This window comes from Penaeus vannamei, chromosome 3, assembly GCF_042767895.1.
Source record: "Penaeus vannamei isolate JL-2024 chromosome 3, ASM4276789v1, whole genome shotgun sequence".
Lineage (NCBI taxonomy): Eukaryota > Metazoa > Arthropoda > Malacostraca > Decapoda > Penaeidae > Penaeus > Penaeus vannamei.
In genome coordinates this window covers 51251787-51266896 of record NC_091551.1, presented here as the reverse complement: position 1 = coordinate 51266896, position 15110 = coordinate 51251787, and the positions used below count along the sequence as shown (strand labels likewise).

Here is a 15110-nt window from a genome sequence, read left to right as displayed (position 1 = left end):
CTCCTGAATGATCAGTAGTATCGACACGTTTTAAACGAGTTTCTAAATGTTCTAAATTTGCAATATGCAACATTCAGTAATTGCTTTTGTTGAAAATGTACACGTTGCAATATAATTCGACAAGGCGACAATAAACACTAAAAATCTTAGTCTTTCCTCAAGATGATATGTATTCCGTGCACCCTGAGCTTAACTGCATACTTTATTGATAAGCGTCATGGATCTTGAACCATGGATTAACGAGCCTGATATCGGTCGACTCTTGTACGTCGCTTGTAACCATTTGTCTTTTCCTTCTTCTTTCTGTAAATGATGAAAATCATTATCTGCTTGATATACACAAAATATGCGAAAATCTTGGAAATATGAACTTTGTGCATACTATACTTCCCTTGCAATGTATTAAATTCAGCGCTTAAACGCTATCTTGACAAATCAACCGCGTTCGATAACACGCTTGTCAACATCCAGTATGCACGGGGGAAGGCATATATTAAGGATATGAAGATTTCTGTTTACTCTTACTGTGATATCTAAAGTGATTCGCTGCAGCTAGAAAGTTGACTAACTGGAGTGACATGAGAAATTATTAAGTTCAAGAATTGGTGTTTTGTGTTGTTAAACATACCCCTCTTGTCATACCGCATTCCATCACATATATTCTGATTCGGGCATGTGGTAGCAACTAAGACGATGAACATATAGAACAAAACGCTTTATTACATCCTGTGATATTAGAAATAATAAGATAGAAAAGATTCTATCAAGCAATAACAAATAACTTTGTACGTCTGGCAAACGCGTCGTCCACGTTCGAATCCCCTGCCTCCGACTTCGGCCTCGTGACTCGCCCTGGCTCAGAGCCACCATGACCTCATTCCCGAGCTCATCGCGCCTTTAGACTCATCTTACACGCGGCGAGGAGGGAGGCGGGGGCGGAGAGAGAGAGAGAGAGAGAGTCAGCGCTGAGGGTGCGACAGGTGAAGGAGGAGAGACAGGGAGGGATTGCCCCCAAGATAGACGGACTGACAGACAGACAGCGTTCATGTCGTCTGCTACTCCATGTTAAGACAGCTGTGAGGGCGATGACTCACACTCCTCTCCTGAGTTAAAAACCTTCACCTCTAACCTCTGACCTCCTCCCCCTCACTCGCCATGGCTGGGCTGGGAGCTAAGGACATCCTGAGGAACGTGACAGCTCTGGAACAGCTGATCGAGGAAATTAACTTCCAGCGAGCCAAGGAGATGAGGCAGTGTCTCATGTCCAAGGATGGTGAGCCTCATTAACGCTAATTAACACCCGTTCTCCTTTCAGCGGCTCTGGTGACAGGTTTAATTTCTGTCGAGGTGGTCAGTGATGTAAACAATACATGATTATGTGTTGTTTAGTATTTTTAAATCATGGTTTTGTGTTGTGTGGTTTGGGATGGTAATATTTCATCACATGACCATTTTTCATTCCTTGGTACAGTATGCTGGTTGTGAAGTGGAAGTGTACATTCAGAAATGGCAGGTTCTGTCTAAATACGTTTGAAGGATGTGAAAAGACTTTTACGAAACTGGGAAAAAATTGCTGTTAGACTCAAGTAACATAGAACGTGAAATAGTCTGATTCCTCTTTCGTGTTTCCATAAGGCGAATGAATGATAATAGATGATGACATGGTTCTTTCATTATAGTATCAACTAATGATATTTTTGTTTGAATAATAGAGTCAAGATGCTACATGTACAGGCTTAAGGGGCATCACCGCTTGGGGGTTGTATGGGTTGTTAGCACCCTCCCTCACCCATCTTTCAAAACTCAAAATTTATCGTCACAGTCTTAAAATTTATTTTTCCATGAATCTGGCTGTAAAGAAACCCAAATCTTGTCACATGAGAAGAGTTTGGTTTCTCTCCAACAAATGACATCGTATTGCTATTATTCTATCTTTGCTTGCCATTTGCATACTCCCATTTTTATATGAAGGAACAATAGGAAGATTTGATTTTCAATGGATGTCTGTGGTCTGTATGATTGACAACCACATGGAATATTGATTGTAAACCTTTTAGTATCAAATTTTATAATGTCTGTTCTGCCTAAGCCTCAGTGCATTTTTTTCGCTAAGGACTAAACCCTTTAATTTCTATTTTATTAATTTATCAATTGTTTTATTATTATTATTATGATTATTTTTATAATGAGGGAAATCTAACCCCTTCTATCTCCCTCAATCCCAGAATATGTATAGATCTCTGAGACCTCTATACATATAATCTTGATTATATTCATATCAGATTTGATTTGATTTTCCTCATTAAAAGTATCCTGAAATCAGATGACAACGTTTTAATGCACTTCCTATCTATTACTTGAAATTCTTTGATTGTACCAAAAGTACTCTTGGCAGGAATTTTCTCTGAGCACACTTATCAGCACAATAAACAGCATTAATTGATGACAACATATATCATATGGTCTCTGTAAGTTTAGAGTACTTAGATTAATTGATACTCTCATAGTAGAACTGTTTGAAGTTGATTACACAAACATATTAAAAGTGCATTTCTCATAACTTGGTAATGATTTTAATTGTTTTGATTGAGTGTACTGGACACATGTATAGATGTATCTTTATTATCATTTAATACTGAATAGTTATTTTTTTCTGTAAGGTAGTCTGTGGTAATAAGGGTGATTTTGTAGAGATAAGAGAAAGTTTTATATAAACATAGTGACAGTCGAGGGAACATGTTTAAATGGAGTGCTCACATCTTGTTTTTATCTTCCAAGATACAGGGTTCGTGATGGTGCAAGGGACCACATATTGGACAGACCTATTTGTGCGGCACTTTCTCTTCCAAACGGATCGGTCCACAGATGCTGATGACTTGTTATTTTTTATCCGAAAGAAACAGCTTAAAGGTTCTCGGTATATTCCAAAGTACCAGGTAAGCACAATATGTGTTTTCTGTTTGTCTGTAGACATGTATTTAACTTCAGGAATGCTATTATGGGATCCACATAGTTTATTATATTAATTATTATGAAATAAATTTTAGTAAATTTTTTTTAGACTTATTAAGATTAATACAGCAAAATCTTTCCCAGGTAGTTGTTTATTCTCACAGGTTCTGTGGTTTTATATACAGTGGTTCATTTAGCATTCAGTATATTTCATGAAACGATGTGTAGTTGTTTTCCTGAAAATATTATACAGGTTTTGTTACAGCCAGTTGGTTGTTTATATATATACATATTTATATTTTAGCATCCATTTATCTATAAAGGCATTGCAAGCATTGGGGGGCAAGGTGTTTGCCTGTGTATAAGTGTATGTTATTATTATTTTATTTCTCAATCATCAGACTGAGGTAGAAGTGTATAGGCGTGACAGCAGGAAGCTTCCCATTGGTGATCCTGACATAGATTGGGAAGAAACTGTATACTTGAATCTCATAATCCACCAATTCGACTACACCCTTACACTAGCTGTATGTACTCGTACAAGCCCAAAGGACCTGCAGGTGCTCCGACGACACTCTCAGGCAAGTCGTTAGAGGACAAACATTGTGATCTGATTCCGTGACGTTGTGGTATATTGTGGTAAAGGGAAATAAACTCTTTGTCTTTTTCTTTATAACATCTTTCTTCTTTACTGATTTTTTTTCCTTCTGATGTAATGGTGGTTGATTTGTAACTAGAAAATACATTTCATAATGCTTGCATCACTTTGATTGATACTGTTGTGTAGATTAATTACTTTTTACTAAAATATATCATGAATACCAGAACAGAATGCATTACATGATTCTTGTAATGCTTGCTTAGATTTGACAGTATTGTTACCGTAGATTGATTACTTTGTACTTATATGTTAACAGAAAGTGTATGCAAGTCCCAGTAGGCGCCGCATGGACACCAAGGGAGAAGTTGAGGAAATAACATACCCTAGTGTATGCTTCCACGTTGATAACTTTGATGAAGTAAATATTTTTAACTTGTGGTTTGTTGATAAGTATTGTTCGGTGATAAGTACTGCTAACCATATTGGTTTGTTTTTGTGGTTAAGGGTTATCTGTATCTTATCTGAAATTTGTGTCATTGGTAAATATTTATGATTTTCCTGTCTATGAACATAGGTATTGAATCATTGTTAGATAACTTATTATGCATAAGAAGTATATGTTACATGTTTTCCTGTTGTATGTTTGATACAATTTTTTAAAAGATTTCTTCCTGATTTACTAGGTATTTGCTGACATGTTAGTACGTGATGGAGAGATGGTTTGCGTTGAACTGGTTGCCTCAGATCACGCTGGAACACGCCAGGCTGTCATATTTTTAGGGTCAATCAGATATGATGCTCTGAAACGAGTGTACGATGCCCGGGTAGGTACTGAGAACCTTCATTGTTATTCTATTTTTCTATCAAGTTTAGTTTGTTAAAGTTTTATTGCATATACTTGTGAGGTATCTTTCGTGCAGGGATGTGGGTGCGGGTGTGGGTGGGTGCTGTTGTGGTTGCAGGTGTGGGATTTGGGCATATATGAGTTGAATATATATGTGTTCATATGCAAAATAATTTAAATCTGAACCTTTTTTCTCATTTGAAGTCTTCTCTTCCAACACTCAGGCAAGTTTGAGTAGCAAGGTGGCTCAGAGGATGATGATGGGACTCTTTGCCGGGAACAGCAACCAGCGCATAGAATTTGTGCGCATGAAGGGACCACAAGGGAAGGGCCATGCAGAAATGGCTGTGACCAAGCCAAAAGGTGAGTCGCTTTCTTCTGAAAGATTAAAGACTATAAAGACAAAGATGTATATATTTTTGTGTCTTTCTGTATTTCGTTGATAAGTAATGAGTATTATCTTATAGGTTCAGGCGTAGAGACTCCAACCTCTGAGCCCGGTGTGAGTTTAACAGACATGTGGGATTCTGACTGGGATGACGAGCCGGAGGATAGGTTCATCTATCGGCACCAGGTAAGGGGAAGAAGCATTCAGTCTTAAAGATGTAGTATGTTATATTGAAAATTTCAGGCACTTTGCTTTTAATCATATAGAAATTTTGAAAATTGATTTGAGCTGAGAATATTTTTTTTGATTCTGGTGTAGGAAATTGTGAAGTATAACCCTTTGTTTGTTAATGTTAAGAAAAATACATGTGAGCGGACACCTTTATGAAAGAATGGTGTTCTTAGTTATATCATTTCCACAATAGCTTAAAGATAAGAATATGTGAATAGAAACTGTAATTTTTCTCTATTTGCATCATATAAGTAGAAAAAATGAGGTAGCAATGTAATGCACAGAGCCACTGATCTTTTTGTGTTATGTGGTAGCGCCGACTGAGTGACCCAAGTGCCAACTTCAACACTTTCATCAACTCTGGTTGGAAGTCTCGTTCTGAGGGAGCCAGGTCGCGCTCTGAGAATGAGGGGCTTGATATTTTTGCTGATGGCCTTTACGAAATTGAGTCAGGAGATGTGCGAGATGGTGAGTGTGCTGCATGTTTATAGGTATTATGTTTCAGGAGGAAGGAAAGTGACAAGATGAGGAACGTAATTTTGTAGTTGGCTAGTATTCATTGAAAGCTTTCATATTTTTTATTTTATTTTTATTTTTTTGTGCTTAGCTTTGTTGTGCTGCATTGAGCTCTAGAGATTTGACCTGAAAAAGGCAGAATGAGGACAAGGTTTTACATAATGATATAGCCAGCTGCATTTGTGTGATTACCTGTAGATGTCAGTGTTGTTTTTGGGCCCTTAGTAAAATATTTTTGTTGGCTTCTAAAAACTAAATACAGTGATACTGTATATGTAGATCAGTTAGCAGGTAAAATGATAGATATAGTTAGTTCCACATTTAAACCTCTACTAGAATGAGTATGTGGCATTATTTGACGTGACTGTTGTAGAATGTTTAGATAACCATGAGGAAACTGGTGTGGTTTTTCTTTTCTTTTCTTTAACTCTGTATCTTTTAAATTGTTCATTTTACTCTTCTCTCATGTAGTTTTTTTATTGCATATATTATTCTTGTTCAATTTTGTAAGTATGAGTTATCGGATGGGACTTGGCATGAAGTGAAAATGTTTTAATTATTTAGGCATCGCTGTGAGCATGGAAAAAATTGTATAAGAATAAAATATGCTTTAGAGTTACTGGGCATGCTAAAAGCAAAAGCAAAAGCAAGAAAAAGAAAATGATCATAAAGAAAATAAGAAAATTTAAATGATATATTTACTTACATTCCAATGACATGAGTACAGGAATATTCAGTCAGATTAAAAATAACAAATAGTTGAAATGCAAAGAAAATATATTGCTTCTGTAAGCTAATACAAATATATGAGTAATGGGAAAGTAGATCATTGCCTGAATTAATTTTATGAAGAAAGGAATAAACATACAGTAAATAGAAATAGTATGAATTATGAGTAAAAGAAGGTTGGGGAACAAAAAAAGGCAAAATAAAAATTACAGAAGTCAGATATTTATTCAGAGTAAAAGAATATACGGGGACAAGACTTGCAGTTCTCATGAAACTGGGAAACACACTGGTGAATAGAAGGAAATGAAAATGAAGATGCATGTCGGAAACCTTAAAGAGGTAGGTGATATGTAGAATTTATTTAGAGAAACAATTATAGGTTATTGTCAAAGTCAGTATAGGGAAATGGTGGATGGGTGAAGATTTATTATAACAGGGGCAAACTAAATATTCAAAAGAGTTATTAAACAGAGAAGTGCAAATAATTCTATGCCATTTTCATGCTGTTGACTTGATAAACATACATGGGTTTTGATGATACCTGCTGGCTTAGTTTCATAATTTTCATTCGCTTTGGGGAGATATGGGATGTGTTAATCATTTAGTATATGATAAAGGCTGTCAAAATACTGCTTTCTTCCTTTTTTCAATAAATTAATTTTTTACATTATCCTTTTTCTACTTGTATTATTTCTTATATAATTTATTCCTATATTCAAAATCATTCTCTATTTATGTATTAATCCGCCCATGAATATATAGTAAAGGAGTATAGAACATAGGTGAATTTACTTTTCTAGTGAAGATGTAGGAGGGATATAGGACAGGGTTGAGCGCCTGAGTATGCCTTTGCATTTAAGGATAGAACGGTAGATTTTTGGCTGCATACTTTTGAAGGATGTACCATATGCGCATATGCTAGCTCAGTCTTTTGTGCCTTTGCATGGTCGCAGTGCTCATTGAAGATTGTTGAAAGAGTGCCAGAAATTAAAAGCATGGTTTATTTTGCGTGCATTTTTTGCTGCGTTTGTGAGCACGTGTAGATGCTTGTTAATTTCCCGTTGTCTGAAGCAGGGAGGAAGAACCCTGCATAATTTTTTCAGCTCTTTCCAAGAGATAAGGAACCAAGTGTAGAGGTGATTTTGAAGTTAACATGATATACTTTTTTTCTACCACTTGGATCAATATTTTAGGCATAGAAAAGGATGAACATTCTTCGATGACATCTTGAGACTTTAAAGGTACAGATGTAATTACGAGCAAAGGACAAAGGAAGGTGAGTGATAAGTGCAGAAACAAATGGAAAGTGGTGTCACCTGAGAGATGCATTGCCAAGTGTCAAAGGCATTGTGCCAGGGGGTATTAAGAGTCAAGTGCTTATTAGCTTGCCCAATCAAAACTTCATTTTTCTATTCCTCTTTTCTCTTCCAATTCTCTTTGTCTTAAGCAGCACACTTTCCTTGTGGATGTTATAGCCTTTGCCCTTCGTTCTGTACTTGCACCTAGCCTTATGTTTGCCTGAGAAGCCAGTTACGCTATTGTTATGTTTGGAAGGTGTTCAATTGGCATTTGATTTATGTTTATTTTTTTTCTTTTTTCTTTCTAGCTGTGTGTAGTGGTAGATGTTGTTCAGTGGTAGCATGCAACACAATACGAGAAGAGGAGGAATTGCCGCAGGAAGTGCAGTGTGCCAAATGCCGCCACTTTCACGGGGACCAGACAGTGAAATCTGGCCCCACAGTAGAAGCTAGTGAAGAGGCAGCTCAGACCTCAGACACACCAGGTCCCAAGCCTGAGTGTGATTCCCCAACCCTCGAGCCGTCCTTGGGTCGTCCTCCCACCCCTCCATCACCTCATGAGGGCAGTCCACTCCTCCCGTCCTGCTCTCGGTCAGAGTCACCTAACTTAGTACACACCGAGTCCAGTATCCAGGCCATGTCTCCTATAGGGTGTACATCAGATCCTCTTTTAAACCCTGTTGCTGACTCACCAGATGATCACAGTAAACAAACACACACAGAAACGTCTTCTAAGTCTACAAATGTACCTGATTCCAATGAGAATACTGCCCTTTCTTCATCACACAAAGATTTTGTGGTGATCGAGTCATTGTCCAGAACTGATGTTAATTCAGAGGAAAGTAGTGAGACTTCTTTTATAAGCAAAGGCATTCAGGAACAAATTTCTAAAGCCAACCAGTCCTCTTCCATAGATTCCTCACCTCAAGTTATTCCCAAAGTTTCGCCAATTCATTCTGCAAAACTTGGGGGCAAAAAGCCAGGTGGTGCTCAGAGAATTTTGGTTGCACCAGCTGATGCCTCACTGGAGACATCAGATGGTGGACCAGATTCCTTAGGAAGCTTGTGTGATACTGAGATTGAGAGTGACCCAGTAGTCGATGCCAAACCTATTCCTTCCACTTCCAATATGACCGACGATCCAGATGAAATAGAAGAGGAGGAACCCCTTTTAAAAAAGCCACCTCCAGTAGGAAAAAGCCTCTCTGTCGATTCTGCTGACATGATATCTGCCATTCCAAAAGTTGAAATTGTGGACGCAGCAACAGAATCTCTAACTGCCCTAAACCTGAGTCCTGTCAAGAGAAAGAAAAGAAGAGTCTCTGTGCCATATAGAATAACACCTGATGGCACGAAAGTTAACTTTCTCTGCGATGTCAGTATGTACCATCCACCATCTGTGTGTGTCCATTAATGCTGTAGAAAATAGTTTAGTGTCAGACCCAGGAACTAATAGATGTAGTTTAGTTGAGTTTGTATTTCATATTTTATTTTTTCAGCTGTGTTTTTGTTTATTTATATGTATATATTTATGTTCACTCTTATCCTGAGTTGGCTTTATCTGCTTGCTTCAAACTCTAACATCATAATGCAATCTGCCTGAATCAGTCTCTAGCTATCAAATGTCATGAAACTATTACCACATTTTCTAGGTTTAAGGATTTCTTAGAACATTATCATAATGTGAAATGCTGATTTATGATTAACACCAATACTAACAACATCCATATTTTCCTCTTATGTACCTTTCCATACCAATTATTGCCTGATTTTTGAAAATTATTATTTCTTAGACCCAGCTGTTCTCCACCTTAACAAGAACAGGCATGTTAGTGCTGTAGAAATGCCTCTCACTAGCACTGGACAATGTGTTTGTCTCTGGAGGTGTCAAAGGAAAGACAGCTGCACCTCTTTTGAGTCCAGAATTACTCCTCTTATAGTATTCTGTTGTTTATGTAACTTTGTTTTTAGAGGATTGATGTAAGCTTAGATTATCATTCAGTTCATTTTCTGTTTTTTTAATTTTGTAAGTACTATCTGTTTAAAACTTAGTGTATTTCACTGGTACGTGATGTAGTGTGGATTATTCTGAACCATGAAAATTTGAGATATGCCAAGGAGAAATTATGAATTGCAAGCATTTTCCTCTATATTTCAAATATGGAGACTGTCTTTTGTGCTTGACTATTTTTCCCTTTTAAAGGTCAAATTTTAAAAACAATAATTTTCAGTTTATTTTTTGTTCTGGCCATGCAAAAGGAGGAGATGGCTGCATCTTGCTCATTCTTTGCATAGCCGCAGTTGCACTATGCATAATATGGCCTCTTGGTTCTGAAGGATCTTTTAGCATCAAATACAAAGAATTCATGAATACTCTCCTCATTTTTCCCCAGTACATGTAATGGTCCTTTCTTTGTTTTTCCTTTCTACATGCAAGGATTCTTCATTTCTCCCTTTTATATGTAATGGTTCTGTAATTACCCTTTTTTATCCATCCTATGTACTTACCTTAACCTAGATTTATTTAGCTTTATTTTACTCCCATTTCTGATATGTATTAGTCAAATGAAAATTATTTTTATTTATTTATTTATTTATGTTTTTGTACAGATAGTGCCCTTGGTAAGTGACTTTCACATCAGAATTACAGTCACATACTGCCATACATTACATGATTGAAAAAGACTTAGAAATAGTCATCTAGTATAACCATACCATTTTATAAACAGGATAAACTTTCCATGTCAAATCAAGGCAGAGTAGAGCAAATTGTTTAAAAGTAGATTAAACCAAAGTGGACCTGTTCGTTCCTCCTCCCTGTGCTAAATTTTCCAACCACATATAACGTACCTTTATTAAATATCCAAACTAAACAAGTGTATACTAGTTTGCATTTGGCTGAGTTATCTATCTCTGATATAATATAATGGACCTTAATCTCCTTTACTGAAGCTAGTTTGGTTATCCTCACCAAACTAAATCAGACAAAGCGTAACTGAGGCCAAACGTCACTGAACTTAACCAGACGATTTATTCAGAGTTAACCAGATCAGAAATTGACGTTCTGTACTTTTACATGTGCTGTATATGAATATATGAACATTACATTTTGTACTACAGGTATACCACTGATTTTGCAGCTTCCTTACTTCCAGAACCATGCCAGATTATCTGTTTTGCTACTCACAGAGCAAAATGATTTAGTAATACTATTATTTTCCCCAAAATTATACATCTTTCATATATATCCAACGTAAACTAAATAAGCTAGCAACTCCAGAGCATCGACGAGTTGCACCATCATATCATATCAGAAAACTTACTTTATTCTGAAGCTAAAGCAAAAGTCTGAAATTCGTGACAGCATATCCTTGGACATCAGGGGTATCCAAGGATATACACTGAAACCAAATATTCTTATAAGCATTAAACTCAATCACTGGATATAAAACACAAAAGATCTCGAAGAAACTCATGTATTCTTTTTTATATAGTTCATAACTTACATGCTGATGAACATTTTAGTGTTATCAAAACGCAAGCTATGGCATCATCATTGAGGAAAGCAGGAAATACAAATATAGGAAGACTAAAGAGGCATTTTTAGAGCCACCTTAGCCCCCACATATTTTCTGTGGTGTGAAGTTCCATTTAGAAATTTTGCCAATAATTACAGAACTGGATGATGGAGCCTATAACCCACTCTGGACAACCAAAGGCTTCACACAAACTTTCCATTTCTGGAAGGAATCCCGCAGAGCCCAGTCAGTTCCTCTCAATGCGTATCTCACTTACGTCACATTACCCTGGTTCACTATCATTACAGGTAAAGTTATAATATGAGAATTTGTTTTTTATTTTTTAGAATAACATCGTGTTTGAAGATTCATAATCTATGAATTATTCACTCTCATGAATATGTGTTTGTTATTGGTTCTGATATCAAGTACTTCTGAAGAAATTGTCACAAATGAAGTATTAACAAAAGGATTAAAATATCTGTTTGAGATATAACTCATCGACTCTTTCTTTCAGATATTCTTGACCATCGAACTGGCCCTATCCTTACTTTCTAGCACGTATAGAGGTCTGTCTTCATCTGAGTCTAATACAGTTTATATGAGAAATATCTGGTGTAAAACAAAAGCCTGTGCGTATCATTTGATTTTCTTCAGCTGTAATAGATAATGGAAGAAAGTTATATTACTTTGTGATTTGGATTTCCTTTTTTTCTTGAAGAAAGAAAAACGAGGCTTAGGTTATTTATCTTAGAAACAATCTTTCACATATATCATAAGATTGCCTTGCCACAAGCCTCTGTAATGTTAGCTAAAAGTGGTCACAATTCCAGCTCTTCATAAGTTGAATGCTTTTGCTAAAAGGAAAAGGAAAAAAAAGTCATCATCACCAGTATTTCTCATAAAAACCTCAGTTGGAAATTAAAAAGCAAATGAACTCAAACAAAATGGAAAAGTGTTTTTGTATAATTCCATGTTATTAGTTTTATATGATGTTTTTGGAAGGGTTATTAGCTCGAAATCTCCAGTATTTTACATGTACATTTTAAGATTTATGTTATTTTGGCAGCTCTGTGCTATATTTAAAACTGTGATTAATTTTTTATGCTTGTGTGGAAATATGTGATCTTAAAGAGGATGACAAAAGCAATATATGTTCTTTATTTTGTAAAGAGAAAGTTTAATTTTTTGTAAAAGAAGTAAAGGTGTGGAGAAGAGTGTTGTTCCAAAAATATTGCATCACTTGTAAAAGGAAAACTTATTAGAAGATTTGAAATAAACAGAAGTGTATAGATGTAGCAGCAGAATAAGTGTAAGTGTGTTGAACAGAAATAGATAAACTCTGTGTACTGAAAAATGGTCTTGAAATGTAACAGTGTTTGATGCCATCTGTAGATTTTTAATCCAATAGGAGACAAAAGCAGGGAATGAAACAAAGTGATATTTAAGTTAAGGGAAAACTCCTTGCTTATCTGCATTTTGTGATGCATTTGAGAATGGCTGCCAGTAACCCCTGCATGCACCTCTAACATTTAGGAACCATTTCGGGCATTACCATGATGCTAATCTATTTCCCATAAAACCAAAGTCGATTCAGAATCTGATTCTGTGCTCATGTTCTAGTCAGTGGTAAGCTTTCCGTTGCCTTGTCTATTTCAAGTTCTTTACCTTATGATAGATTGTAGACATTCATGTAGTCTGTGATTCTTTTCTTTTTCGTAAGGTTAGGTTTTTTATTCTTTCAGATCTCAGAAGTAATTATTTTTTTAGGTTTCCCTCTTTTACATTTTCGTTTACGATATTAATTTATAGAATGTAAAGTTAGGAAGGCTAAATGTTTTCAGAGACAAGATTGGTATTAGTGTAGAGAACCTCCCCCCAGCTATAGAAGTCAGTTTATTTAATATGAATATTATTTTTTGGGATTGGTATTTGTAAGTTATCTCTTTCAGAATGTTTGTAATTTGTAGTTTTGTTATCGGGAAACCAACAGTTAACGTCCGAATGTCATCTATTTTGTGATCATCCCAAACTTGAATAATATATATACAGTATGTAAAAGATGTGCCATAATCTTAGGTGTTGTTTTGTCTAATGCAACAGAATAGGAAAAAACGCAGGTTTCTCCTTATCTTTTTTTTTATTTATTTATTATTCTTTTTCTTCTTCTTCTTCGTCTTCTTCTTCTTCTTCTTCTTCTTCTTCTTCTTTGGGGTGCTGGTTATTTTGAACCAGACACACTAGCTAAATGTGTACAATGTATCTGCCAATGAGGGACCTCCTTTTTCCTAGAACTTTACATGTGTGGCTGGATATCCATCTAACTTTTTTCTGCAGATGAACTTCTTTCTCACACTTTGTATTTCATTTTATATATTTCTCGAGGAAAAAAAGATGTAAAGCGAAAATGATATTTTAAAAATCTCACTGGCTTCCTTTTGAAGTCATGAGAGGTGTCTTTCCTCCAACACAGTAAGATGTTGAATTATCTGTGCTGTGGGTGGAATAGTTTTCAGATAGGTGTTGAAAGTATTGTTCTTCAAAGATCTTGGTATGAAAATGAAGTAAAATGATAAAAACTCTACTAAAGCAGATACTCAGTAATAAGTGCATTATGGAAGAATATTTTTTTATAGGTACGTTAAGATATGACCCGCCTTTTAAAAGGTTTCATGACTTGTTGTTTCTATATCTGCCACTAGGTCTCATTATTATAGACAGCAAATTCTATAGAAAAAAAGGATAATGATATGAAAGACATTAGGACATGGCCTTACTCATAATCAGTTCTTTATTGGGCTCACTTCCATACACATAGCATGATCAGATTTTTCTTAAAAGAAAAAAATGTTAGGTACTGCAAAGATGTAGTACTGTTTCCCCTTATTTTGTGTCTTGCATTGTTATTTTGATTGTTTTTACTTTTGTTATTACTATTTCTTTCTTTCTTATAGATAATAATGTGTAAGAAAAGTCTGATCATGTTGAAAGTGTTAGCTTCCTTATTATTCCACTTGTCACAAAGAGTGTATACTACTGATAAAGCTGTGAATTAAATAGGGTTATTTAAGATATTAAATGTTAAAGGTGTTTGAGATATAGAAAAAGCAAAACTTCAAATGGAATATTTATTTGTATTCTGACAAAGCTACAGATAGGTGTAGACAACCATATTTTCTTGTTTTATTATATTTTTATTCCATGTCAGGGAGTGGTAATGAGAATTTAGGCAATTTTGCTGCAGTATCTTCAGCACCTGATGACCTTCGAAGTACCTTGACCCAACACCTATGTAGCACAATGTCTTTTTATACAATTTTTATGCCCTGGGACACTGGTCAGTGCTGAAGGTAAACCTGTCTGCTGTTATATAATGTGGGGAATAAAGAACTTCAGATATAATTTTTAAGAATTTAGCCAGAGTTCAAACTAATGTCACGTCTTGAACAGTTGACATATTAAGCATGATCATGCTGAACAAACAAGATACAAGATACAAAAAGCTCAAGCTGTGAGTAAGAGTCTGAGCTCAAGATGTAAATACCTCAAACCAAAAAATAAAATAAAATAAAATATGAGAACAGTTATACCCGTTTTAATTTTGTTTTGTAATTTTTCAACTGTAGAAATGTAGAAGAAACCTGACTTGCATCAACACTGAACTTTTCACCTCTCATGACAATCTCTGTTTGTGACAGAGTACTTGGCAGTTACCTGATGCTTGCAGGTGTTTTAACTTCTTTTAGAAACAAGTGAACATTACCTGTAAAGTCTGATGTATTGTGAAGCTTAGCACTATGAACTGAAATACTTCTCTGGGAAGCAGACTTGTAGACTGTGGGCACATGATTCTGCCTTGGTGTCTTCTTAAAGTGAAGTGATTTTCTGGATGTTTTTGAATGATAAAAGATTTCATTCATTTTTACTATATCTCTGTGATTTTGATTTTGATTTATTTTTCTCTCTCTCTCTCTCTTCTTTGTCTTCTTTCCAGATGTGAGGCAGAGCCTAGTTGCAAGAGGGTTTAAGATTA

The 15110-nt window shown here is 35.7% G+C and overlaps 1 protein-coding gene across 2 annotated transcripts; it reads left to right on the top strand.

Annotated features, from left to right (window-relative positions):
- Window positions 1-693: 693 nt before the first annotated feature.
- LOC113825882 (uncharacterized) lies at window positions 694-14662 on the top strand. Of its 2 annotated transcripts, none has more exons than XM_027378749.2 (11): window positions 694-1273; window positions 2779-2936; window positions 3354-3533; window positions 3870-3971; window positions 4237-4377; window positions 4622-4760; window positions 4865-4971; window positions 5331-5484; window positions 7868-8938; window positions 11236-11385; window positions 11595-14662. In XM_027378749.2, the coding sequence occupies exons 1-11, from the start codon at window positions 1156-1158 to the stop codon at window positions 11633-11635; spliced, it is 2361 nt and encodes a 786-aa protein (XP_027234550.1). In that variant the 5' UTR covers window positions 694-1155; the 3' UTR covers window positions 11636-14662. The 2 variants fall into 2 exon arrangements, with proteins under 2 accessions (XP_027234550.1, XP_069970796.1); XM_070114695.1 differs by having other exon boundaries at window positions 860-1273; window positions 2785-2936.
- The last annotated feature ends 448 nt before the right edge of the window (window positions 14663-15110 follow it).